This window comes from Sciurus vulgaris (genome assembly GCF_902686455.1).
Source record: "Sciurus vulgaris genome assembly, chromosome: 11".
Taxonomy (NCBI): Eukaryota; Metazoa; Chordata; class Mammalia; order Rodentia; family Sciuridae; genus Sciurus; species Sciurus vulgaris.
The window spans coordinates 23,328,731-23,341,885 of NC_136472.1; the positions used below are offsets into that span (position 1 = coordinate 23,328,731).

Sequence of the window (13,155 nt, forward strand, 5' to 3'; positions counted from 1 at the left end):
TATCCACAAATAAATATAAACTCAGATATCTAAGATAAACTCTTAACTAGATATGTGACTTTCATTACATTTAGAAGTGATTTATTTCTCTGGACTTTGCTTCCTCATTTAAAGTGAATAAACTGGAAAAGGGATATTATACAGGAAAAGGCATCAGAATAAATACACTTTAGTGCCAACCAGCAGTCAGTACCCATTTTTTTCATTTTCAAATACTCTGATCATTCATTTATTCTGAGTTAAAAATAAATCCTGAAAGTCTTTCTTTCCTTTTTTTTTTTTTTTTTTTCTTTTTTTTTTAGGTTATATAATTCTTTCAAGAATTTGACCTACTGGACCCATTCCATGGAAAAAATAAACAATGTAACTGAATTCATTTTCCGGGGCCTTTTTCAGAACCCAGAGGTTGAAGCAGCCTGCTTTGTGGTGTTCTCCTTCTTCTACACAGTCATTTTTCTGGGAAACCTCCTCATCATGCTGACCATCTTCATGGGGAATCTTCTGAAGACTCCCATGTATTTCTTCCTCAACTCCTTGTCATTTGTGGACATTTGCTTCTCTTCGGTCACAGCCCCCAAGATGATTGTTGACCTGCTAGCAAAGAAGAAAACTATCTCTTTTGTGGGGTGCATGCTGCAAGTTTTTGGGGTGCATTTCTTTGGTGGCACTGAGATCTTCATCCTCATAGTAATGGCCTATGATCGTTATGTGGCCATCTGTAAACCCCTGCACTACATGACCATCATGGACCGAGAGAGGTGCAGTAAAATATTGCTGGGGACCTGGGTAAGTGGATTCTTGCATTCCATTATCCAAGTGGCTCTGATAGTCCACCTGGCCTTCTGTGGACCCAATGAGATCGATCACTACTTTTGTGATGTCCGTCCTGTGCTCAAACTTGCCTGCACAGACACCTATGTTATTGGTGCTGTTGTGACAGCCAACAGTGGTACTGTCACTCTGGGGAGTTTTGTATTTTTGCTCATCTCCTACAGTGTCATTCTGGTGTCTCTGAGAAAGCAGTCAGCAGAAGGAAGACGCAAAGCTCTCTCCACCTGCGGTGCCCACATTGCGGTGGTCATCATCTTTTTTGGTCCCTGTGTGTTCACATATATGCGCCCTAATGTGACCTTCTCAGAGGATAAGATGGTGGCTGTGTTTTACACCATCATCACTCCCATGCTAAATCCTATGATTTATACTCTGAGAAATGCAGAAGTAAAGAATGCCATGAGGAAATTGTGGAGTGGAAGGTTTTCGAGAATGCTAATGGCAAATAGTTGGAAGTAATAATTTTAGGCAGAATAATCTTAAGTTTTGTCAGTCTTGCTTATACACAGTTCACAACAAACAAAATTATGACTCAACTAAATTTTCAGGAGGAAAAATGACACAAAAACATATTGTTAAAAACTAGGCTGTCATTCATCATTACTTAGTAATTGTTTGTTTATTTATTAATCAAACACTTTCTTAAAATATCATGACTGAAGAAATCTTACTAAGCACAGAATCTCAGTCTCACTATCTTCTCTCATTTTTACCTGTTTTCATTTTCTTTACATGATTTTAAAACCTACCCTGAATTACTGGAGTTGTTTACAGGGTTAAGAACTCTCCCAGTACATATTAGATAACTGTGACACAGTTATCAGGGTAAATATGATTTGCTGAAAAGCATGTTTTGAAAACATTAGTTCCTACAAAGTTTGAATCAGACAGCTTTCCTCTGGCTCTGCACTTCCAGTTACCCTAACACTTTTGTTTCTGTTACACACAGACAATGATACTTAGGGCGGATTAAATTCAGTTTCTTAGTGGGGACCATGATACAGGTGATAGAGCAACAGAAAATATCAGGTCTGTGTCTCTTTCACTTGAAAACAGAATGCTCTTTCCTGCACCCTCCAGGGAAATGAGGTCAAGGGACACAGAATTTCGGTGAACATGAGGAAAAAGTTCAGGAGGCCCTTTGTATAACACGTTGACTGTATGTGATAACAACATTGTCTAGGAAAGACTAAGACTAAGGACATCTATTTGAGGGTTCTCATAACCAAGTAATAGTGTTGACAAGTACAATGTAAATGGAATAATCACATTACATTGTTTAACCTTAGAAGCATTGTTAATAAAGTATTAAATGTGCAGTAAGTACATTTTTTCATATTGTTTAATAGTATTTACTGCAGTTCAAATCTCAAAATGTGAAAGCTTAGGATCTCTCTATTTCCATAAAAGGAGTCTCAGTAAAGATAACAATTTCCTAAAGAAGGACACAACTATCAAAACATGATCCTTTATAATTGCCATTTTAAAATATTATGATGTCAATTATGTCTAGGGTCTAGGATTTAAGGTCTGGGAGAAATTTACAGATCATTTTAACAATGCATTTTGATACAGGTTCACAGAAGTAAAGAAATGGACATTTACCTTTTATAATACTGGGTCAATTAACTGAGTGGTATTAGTATGGGAAGTTGGAATACATCAACTCTTTTGTGATTGATTTTATTTCTAAAATTCCTTGCAAACTTTCTATTGATGGTGATGCAGGGGCTTCTAAAATAAAAAAAAAAAAAAAGCAATGTGACATTTCTTCCATTTATATGTTTGAAAATTAGAGAAAGAATCAGAATAATAACTTGCAGATACATAGAACATGCTCTGAGGAAGTTTTATGCAAAATACCATTTCCTAATATGTTCTTCACCAGTTTTCACCTCACCTGAAGCATTATGATAGCACGTAGTTCTCATTTTATTGGTAATAAGTTGCTTATGATATCCAAGAGCCCTCAAATATCTGGTTATCCCCCAGGCCTCCATATACCATCATTTTCTCAATGAAACATTCTCAATCATTTTCACCCCAAGGGAAACCTTGTGCCTGTATATCAACTGTCATAACCCACAGTTCTGTTCAAGTTCCTAAAAGAGAGATGCTCATGGAGATTGGCCCACATCAAATTGACTACTACTTCTGTGATGTGTTCCCCATGCTGAAGCTAGACTGAGCTGACATGAGGCTCCTGGACATGACAATCATTACCACAACAGGGTGATATCCCTCTTGATCTTTGTTGCCTTTGTAATTTCTTACATCATCGCCCCTGTTCATGTTGATGAGTCATTCCTCCTAGTACCCCTCAAAGCTCTCCATCTGCCCCTCAGACATCACTGTGGTTTTCCTCTTCTTCTTGTCCCTCTTCTTCACCTATGTCAGGGCTGACTCTGCCAGCAATGGCAAAGTGTATGTTCTGTTTACACCATTGTTTTCCCCTCACTTAGCACCCTCATTTACACACTGAGAAATACAGACATGAAGAATGGGGCTGGGAAAGAGTGGGGTCAAGACAAGCTGAAGGCACTGGAGCCTCTGGTGTTGGAGCCCTTTCCTGATCCAGTTCCCTACCCAAATCGATGCCAGAAAACACAGCAGTGCTAAGGTGGGATGTGCTGTCACCCACAGGAGCAAGCCTTGAGGAGAGAAGACCCTTGGTTGCTCACTGTTGCTTTATTTCTCTGAGATTGTACATAAGACAAATAGGTCAGACGACCTCTAGGTCCCTCCTAGCTCTGACATTCTTTAACTTACAATGCCCATCATGATCTCACACATAATGGGCTTTATAATTCTGTTATCAGGGCAAAGTGTAAGAACTGTAGTTATGTTCTGTTGTAGGAAACAAACATCTTGACTGAAAAACCTGCTATATGTTAAAAGAGATGGAACTGCCTCCATTCATTGGTTTTCATTGCAATAAAGAAAAATTAAATCAATTTCAAAACATGAATGCATTGTATATTTTAGTTCTTTCAGTTAACATGTGTTTCTAAAAATATACAAGGCAATATGATTTTATCACTCACACTTTGCTATTAGGAATTGCTCTAATTAATTCTTAGTACCCTATTGGTAGTGTATTTCAGTAATTAGAACTTTGAAATTTTAAGAGGAACATGGCATTTGGTATAAAAGTAAAAAAAAAATTTAAAAATTCTTCAAAAATGAATGTGTAAAGTCTTCCTTCCTTATATCCTTTTGAGAGAAGTCACTTCTATCATCTGTATTATAGGGGAGTTAAAATATTAGTGTCAAATTAAAGAACAACTTGAGTGTTTGTGTGTTCCTTTTCCAGGGAGGAGCAGTGTTAAAAAAAAAAAAAAAATCCCATGTTCTCATATGGGTACACTAAATTTGTAGTAGAATGAATACTCCATAGCAGTCAAGTCCCTGGGCTAAAGTCAAACTTATTTTGATACCACATTCTTCTTCTCCTCACCTCATCAGTTTCCCTCAGTTCCTGCTTCTGTCTGTTACCTTCATAGAAATCCCCACATCAGGTTCTGCATCTGTGGAACACAAAATGACAGGGAAACGGATGAGTCACAGGTGACATTCAGGTCCTGGCCCCCATCACAAGATGGATGAGGATATTGAGAATATGGAACAGAAAGATCTGTGAGTTTTTGCAAGTGAACAAGCTGCTGTATATCCTGAAGAAGTGCTCTCCTGCTACCAGTAGGTGGTCTTTCCACCCCTGTCTACAGATTACTTGTCATTGCCTGAGGATTCTCTCATAGCCTCACTTAGGCTGTTGCCCTGAAAGAAAATGGTGCCTCGGCTTAGGACTAAATCCCACTTCCCTTCATTACTTCTAGACCTATATCTAGATTCAAGTCTAAATTACCCCAAAAGAACTACAAAGTGTGACCCTGACTAGGTGCACTACACTCCTAAAAAACTACATGATTTTTCTAATATATGGAGATAGGAATCCAGGAACATATGTGTCAATGAATATCAAATGTGGGATAATGGTGGAACAAAGTTGGATCAGGCTAAATTTATAGATGCAAGTTCACAAAGCAAATGTTCTTATAGTTGTGTGTCACGAAGTTAGGAAGGGCTCTTTTTGGTTAGTTAGCTGCAAAAAGGACCAAAATGTAGTCCTCGTGAGCTAGAAGTGCTGAGCTTTCCGGGATTAAGGATTAGAAAGTTATTGAAAGGCTTAGAGAAATTGGAATGCACAGTGATTTATCATTTAAGACTCACCCACCCTAGAAGAGTTCAAAGTATATCTTTTATCACAACCATGAGTAATATATTTGTGATAGGAGTCCTGACATCTTTAAGGATTTCTATGATTGCTCTTCCCTGTGGTGGGACCCCACAGTAGAAGTTGTGGTCCCTGAACAGGAAAAATCTAAATATAAATTGAATAATTGAATCCACGATGGCAGCACTCCACCTCCAAGGTCAGGGTGGTGTGGCCACCACAGTGAATAACAGAGTCAAAGAAATCTAAGTAATGAAACCAGAAAAGACCTATGACATTGGCTAGTTGGTTTTAGGCTTCCTAAAAGGAAAATATTACAGAAATCCTAATGAGTTCTTACTTGATGTATTTCAGCATTTTTTTGTTTTTTTTTTTTTTAGTTTCCGGGGATCAAAACAAAACTGAATTTTCTCAAAACAGAAAGTCATGTCCCTTCAATCAACTTCCAGACTCAAGCCACTCTGCAGAATCAGAACCCCTACAATGAAAGAGAAGTTGGGTGTGCTCAAGGAGGGAAAATGGAATGCTGCCTAAAATTTATGTGAGCCTTTTTCCCACTCTTATTCAAGGTAACTTACATCCTTTTCAGTGTAACAGTGCATTAGGCAAAGGGAAATAATTGGGTACCTCTGTGACAACTGAACCTCAAATATCAATTGACACTAATTAAATAACACCCAAATATTAGTGGTCCTGAAGAGAATGGTCTCATGGAGTTTAGGTGATCAATGAAATTTTAATTCAGGTTTTCTCTCAATGTGGTATGTCCCCACACTCATTTGGTGGTCATTTGTCCTGTTCTATAATTAAAATTAGGAAAGACAAACTCAGGAGAGGTAGAATCTCCACACTGGCATCCTGACCTAAAAAGAGAAAAAGAATATAGTGGGAAAGGCCAAGTGGAAAACACTTGCCTCTAGCTAGAAAAATAGCAAATCTAAAGTAAAACTGCATTACATGGTATAGTGTTGCATTACAAATACAAATTGAATTCCTGGAGGCATTTCAGGGTCTACTGCCACCAGGAAGGACTTAAAAGATACACAGGGGTAGGGGTGATTCTCAGCACATTCAACTGAACTATTTGTCCTGTGCAGAATAAAGATGGGTATAGCAAACTTAGAGTAGAATTCCATAAGTTTAATCACAAGGAGCCTTCATGTGTAGCTGCTGAACCCGATGTGACTTCCTTGCTTGAAAAGGAGTAACATATTCCCCTGGCGCCTGGTATGGAGCTACTGATCTGGCAAAGGCTTCTCCATACTTTTCAATAAGAGACCATCAATAGTACTGTGGTTTTATCCAAAAATACCAGCAATGAACATTCTTTCTCATACCACAGGGGACAATGATCCAGTCCTAAGATGTGATCTGCTATGATGTCATAATGACTGGCTGTGGTATCATAATGAACTGCTATGGTGTCAAAATGACCTGTGGTGTCATAAGAATCTGCTATAATGTCATAATGACCCACTGTGGTGTCATAATGCCCTGAAATGATGTAATAATGACCAGCTATGTTGAATAAAGACCTGCTCTGCTGTCACAGTGACCTGTTGTGCTGTCATAAAGACCTCCTGTGGTGTCATAACAATCTGCTATGATGTCATAATTTCCCATTATGGTGTCATAATGACTTATCATGATGTCATCAAGACCTGCTGTGGTGTCATAATGCCTTTCTATAGTGTCATGAGGATTTGTCATGATGTTATAATGATGTACCAAGATGCCATAATGACCTTCTATTGTGTCATAAGGACCTGTAATGGTATCATAATGATTTTGTATGATGTCATACTGACCTGCTATGACTCAGAGTTCTTAGGTAGGGAGAAGATGAGTCGCCTGGGTTTAAATGTCTTCTAGAGTATTTTGTTTCCTATATCATGGACTCATTAAAATTACATTAGAAAGTGAGACTATGACCAAGCTATTTCCCAAATGTTTGTTCTACTCCCTCAGGAGGATGAAGACTTTGAATCTAAAATGAAAAATGCATTAGAGCTAAATTTGTTCTTGTATTTTTTATCCTTTCATTTAGTCATTCAACACATGCCATTCATGTACCTAATATGTATCAGGCTTTGTGCTGGGAAGTAGGAGAGACACAAACATGAGAATCTCAGAGATCTTACTCTTCTGTGAGTATAGATTACAATATTTTATGTGTAAATCAGTAATTTCAATAATATGTGACTGGTGCTTTGATATTCAGTGTTGTGTAAATTGAGAAATATTGGTTTTCCTGTAGCCTATGTTTTCTTATTTATACAGCTGGATAATGCCTTTTATATTATTTTGGGGTAGGATTAAAAAGGAATAAACAATGTCCCTCAGAACATTATTACAGTTCATGAGCATATCATTAAAGAAGGAGCTGACTGAGAGAATCTCATCCCTTCACTAAACCCACTATTCTCACTACACATTGTAAGAAGCAACAATAAGAAACAACATGTATCCCATTTGTTTACAATAAAAAAAAAGAAACAATGTTAATTGAAAAGCAAGGAAAGAAAAAAGAATAAAGGAAAAAGAAAATAAATAATCACCTCCTCCAAAAAAATAAGATCTAAAACCCAAACCACCAAATGAGGGTATGTACTAAATCTGTACATAGATAGATAGGTGGATAGATAGATATAGATATAGATATAGATATAGATATAGATATAGTCACAGCCAGGGCCTGATGTATAACTGGTGTTCTGGTGTTTGAAATTCCCCCACAATGACCATTGTGAGGTCAGAGCAGGAAATGACCCAGTCACAACTGGCTATTCAGCACAATAATTGTCTCTCTTTCTGGCCTCCCAGACTTTTTCCACTTTTATAGTACGAGTAAGAGAGGCTTGAAAAGTTGTTTCCTTAGGGATTTATGGAGCCTAATGGTTACTTGTTTGTAAATTAATGTAGAATGCTTCAATGGCCTTTTCATTTTGAGTTTAAAAGTCAGTCTATAACTTTTGGTTTATAAAGACTTTATCATATCTACACCCAAGACATTAAATTCATTTTTCTTTCAAGTGGAATGACTGGTGTCCAAAGGATGGTGGCACCACACATCATGATACATGCTTTGTTCTATAAGACATAGGGACATTATTACCATATGTGAGGATGAGAGGGTAGGTACTTCCATCATAATTTCCCCACAAAGTCCTCATCAGAACCCTGGGACCTTGAAGGCAGTGGGTTGATATATTCAAAGTGTGAAGGACAAACATGATGCTCCAAGGAACTTTTTCTTTGGACCTTAAGTACTCACATGGGTACCTGAGTGGCAGAGGGAAGATTGGTGGCACACTGATGTTTATGGTCAATGTCTGGCTTGTGGACTCTGTGGCATAACTAGGCTGCCTGCAGCTTCTGTGCTGCTCCCTAAGTTCCTACATCTCTTCATGCAAAATTTGCTGATGTAGCAAATGTGCTGATGTCAAGCTGGGGCAGGTTACCAGAGGCCTGGAGGTTCCAGCAAGCTCCCTGGAATGTAGGAGTTACTTGGAAACACTGACCAATTCCTACAGCATCCAAGATGGGAAGTGATAAAATGGATTTGTGGTCTCAGGTGCAGGGAGTACAGAACCACAGAAGACAATTTGCCTGTTCCTCTGGTTGCTTCTTCCCTGGATCCCACCATGACTCCTGAGATTCACATAGCCATTGCCATTACTGTCACCTTCCTGTTTCATACAAGCCTTGTGGGTAGGGTCACCTACACTTCATGTCTTCCATGAAGCCTTGGGCTTCTTCACTAAAGTGGTAGTCCTCTACTTCTGTTGCTGCACTTTGCTAAGTTCAGTAGATATTTCCATAAACCCCCAGACCTAGGAGTTGGGCTCACAGTGCTGTCTCCAGTATGCCATGAGTGGACCACTGCAGAGCTTTATGTGCCCTCAGAGCCAAAGCATTTGGAAAATGCCAACACCTGTCTTTTCTGTTGATAATAGGAGGTTTAAACTCCTGCTGAGACTCGGCTCAATCTTCCAGTATTGCATAAATCTATTGTATGATTTGTAATTAATTTGTCCAATAAGGAGAGATTGATCATGTATTACAGGCAGAATCTATGCTTGCAATTAGAGACAGAGATGAAAGAGATAGTCTGTATGCTTCAGAAACTCAGAGGTATTCTGTCAAACTGGCCATTTAGAAAAAAATTACAAAATAGTGTAATAAGTACTATATGAAGTGTGCCTAAGGTTCTCAGAAGGAATAAGGAAGGGCCCTGTGGGGGTACAATACCAAACACAAAGTGATAGTTCCAAGTCATAAGCTCCAATGCCTGTGAATGTGACCTTATTTTGAATTAGGTCATTGCAGATGGAGTTAAGTTAAAGATTTTTGAGGTGATATCATTTTGGATTTAAGCCAGTACTAAATCTAATCATCGGAGTCACTAAAAGAAAAATGGGGTAGCAATTCCTAGGGGAAGTTCCTATGACACCTAGTGAAGTGTATGTGAAGATGGAGGCAGATACTGGAGATAAGAAGACACAATCCAGGAATTACCAGGCATTGTTCTGCCACCAGAGACAGGAGGAAGTTGTGGTTAGATTCTCCCTCAGAGCCTCCATCAGGATTCAATCCAGCCAACACCTGGATTTAATACTGTCAGATAATTAATCTTGCATTATTTTAAGTTGCCAAGTATGTGGGAATCTGTTATTTTTACTATAAGCAAGTAAAACAATCTTTCATCTAGTCTAGAGGCTAAGATGGAGATAACCATCAGGATCAAGATGCTTTCCAGTTCAGCAGACATTGAAGCAGAGTTATGAAGGCCCAGTAGGAGTTTATACAAACTACCCATGAGAAAAAGAATTCCATACAGAGAAAACACATGTAAACATACTCCATATTGTCACTGTTGCCTGTAAAAATACTAAGTCCTAATTTTTCTAGAGCAAGCCAAGACATGATAGTCACCCATTCTTATCTAGACAAACATCTTGTCTCTACTATGTGATCGACCTGGTCCATGCTTCTTTATATAGCATGGGCTGTTGGATGAGTCCTTGATGTCTCATACCTCTGTTTCTATCATACTGGGAAGTTGAGCATCAATTTTGTACCTGAATCTTGGTAATAACTTTCTAATTGGTCTATCTACTCTCACATGGTTTGTTCCACCTCTAATGCTCCTCAGCATGGCAGTCAGAGAGATTCTGCTAAAACTTCATTGACATTCTCTGATTCTCCAGAACAAAACTTAGCAATCACTATTCATTGCATTCTGTGGTAGTCAGCTTTTCCCTGCTGTGATTAAAGAATCTGACCAGAACAACTGTAGAGGAGGAAAAGTTTATTTGAGGGCTCCTGTTTTCAGAGATGTTAGTCCATAGCAGGCTGGCTCCATTCCTCAGGGCTTGAGGTGAGGCTGAACATCAGAGCAGTCAGGAAGCTAAGAGAGACTCCAGTCACCAGATACAAATATATACCCAAAGCCAGGCCCCAGTTTCCACCTCCTGCAGCCACACCCTCCCACTTCAGTTACCACTCAATTAATCCTCATCAGAGGATTAAATCACTGATTGGGTTAAGGCTTTCACAACACAATCATTTCTCCTCTGAATCTTCTTGCCTTGTCACACATGTGAGCTTTTGGGAGACACCTTACATCAAAACCATAACACATTCAGAGCAAAAACCTGAAGTTCTTGAATGTTTGAAAGACACAGGCAGAACTGATGATCCCTGAGTTTTTGATGCCATCTCCTGTGTCTTAGCCCTAGACTCATCTGGCCTTCTTGCAATTCCTGCATATGCTGGTTATTAACCTGTGTTAAGGACATTGCAATGAAGCACCTTTCCCTTTGCCTGAAACACTCCCCACCCACGTGTCTCTCTGTCCTGTTCCCTGCCTACCTTTATATTTCTTTTCGCAGGTCAATTCATAGGCCTTTTTTGACTAAGTCATAACACCTCTTCCAGTACTTCTTATCTACTCCACAGTATTTAGATTTTCCCCATAGGACTTATTATCACTGAGTTTTGCATTTTTATTTATATCTTGTATAATTTCCCTCCACTAAATATCTGCTTCATAAAATTAGGGACATTATCTTTTGTGATCAACATTGTGTGATAAGGGCTTAGGGCAGTGCTTGATGACATGGTTTGATTTCAGTGGACAGTTTTTGAGTGAATGGATGAATATAACTTCAAAAATCTTTTTCAACTGAGAGCTTCATAAAAGAAATGGAAATACTTTATGAGAATTTCTGGATTCATGCTTTATTTAAAACTTTAAAATGTGATACTACAAGTCCACTAACAGATTGCAAAATCTCATGCTGTTTTTAATGCATTGCATGCACACACACACACACACACACACACACACACACGCACACACAAAAAACCAACAAATAAAAAATGGGAATGGAATTTAATCAATGTAATTTTAATATTGAGTTTCCATTTTGGATCCTTTTCAGTGATATTCTTGTTGCATAGGATTCTTTCTATTGGAAAGTATTTTTCACACCTTCACTTTCTTGTCCTAATTTTTATTTCTTACAGTTACATAGGGAAATAATATAGTTCATGAGCTCCAAGTATTACCCAATGATTTCTGGGGAAGATTGTGCCTGTGTACTCTGCCAATGCTGACTGGGGCAGAGACACCATGTCTTCCAGTTTTCCCCTCTGGGCATTTCTGTGCCTCTCCTGTCTTTGCTAGAATCATAGTACACTGATGAGATTCTATGTTCTCTGCCCACTGTGAATAGAAGAGAAAAGTTTTTGAAATTATTTTAATTGTTTCATTGATACAAAATGATTGTGCATATCTGGGGTATAATGTGGTATTTTGACTTATTCATATATTCTATAATTATCAAATCATGGTAGCTAGCACGTCTCTTTCCTTAAACTTTTACCATTCCTTTGTGGTGAGTAAATTCAAAATTCTCTTAACTATTTTTAGATATACTATGAATTCTTATCAACCCTATTCACCCTATTATGCAATGAAACACTATAATACATTCTTCCTGTCCAACTGTAACATTGTACTTGTTTACCAGCACACCCACCCTTTCTCCCACCTGCTCTCCCCAGCCTCCAGTAATCACTATTATGTTCTTAACTTCTCTGAGATCAGCTTTGTCCAGCCTCAGCATAGGAGTGAAATAGTGCGACATTTGTCTTTCTATGTTTGACTTATTTAATATTATTCCTTCCATGTCTCTCCATGCTGTTGCAAATAACAGGATTTCATCTTGCTCATGGCATAGTAGTAGTCCATGAGTTACCTCTACCACATTTCTTTGCTCATTCCTCACTTGATCGGCATCAAGATAGACATCTTGGTTATTATGAATAGTTTGGCAATAAAAATGGGAGGACAGCTGTCTCTTTGACACAAGATTGTATTTCCTTTGGAAATATTCCCAGTGGTGGAACTGCTGGATCACACAGTAGTTCTAATTTTACTTTTTTATGGAGCCTTCTTAAAAAAGGCAGTTTTAATTTACTTTCCCACAAACTGTGTATAAGAAAGGCTTTTGAAAGATTTTTACATAAGCAGATTTTCTTCCAACTGAAAGTCTGACTGAGGAACAGCTTCTTCGGGAGCACAGGGAGAGACATACATAATGAAAATTTCTTTATATTATCCTTAAATTTACTTTATATTAGGAAATAGCCAAGGCATCTTGCTTAATCCCTTCATGGCCAGTGTCCTGTGGGCTACACAGTTGAATAGCCTGTTTGGGGAACGGCACCTACTTAGAACTGGCTGCTGATAGAGTGAAGAAGGGCAAATGTGGGGGGAGGGTGATGTGTGAGGCATTGTGTATCTGCTTCTATATTTACCTTATCTATCAACCACCCTTCCACTTGAAGAAAAGCAGGAAAACTGAGGCATCAAGAAGGTGAGTGACTTGCTGAAGGTCACATGGTTAGTGATTAAATCCAGGTTCATTTGATTCCACAGACCCTGCTCTTTCACCTCCATTCTGTGCCTAGATATTTGAAATAGATTTTGAGGGATTTGAACCTAAAGATTTCAAAAATAGCATTAGCAAAAGAATGAAGGCAGCCTGTGTTGTAGGCGAGATACAGCTAAACATCGAGGA

The 13,155-nt window shown here is 38.5% G+C and overlaps 1 protein-coding gene across 1 annotated transcript; it reads left to right on the plus strand.

The window, feature by feature from the left end:
• Positions 1 to 345: 345 nt before the first annotated feature.
• LOC306639007 (olfactory receptor 4S2-like) lies at positions 346 to 1,574 on the plus strand (the record flags this gene model as incomplete). Its single annotated transcript, XM_079102452.1, is given in 2 exon segments — positions 346 to 1,240; positions 1,243 to 1,574. Coding segments are annotated over 2 exon segments (933 nt in total). The 3' UTR covers positions 1,281 to 1,574.
• Between the last annotated feature and the right edge of the window lie 11,581 nt (positions 1,575 to 13,155).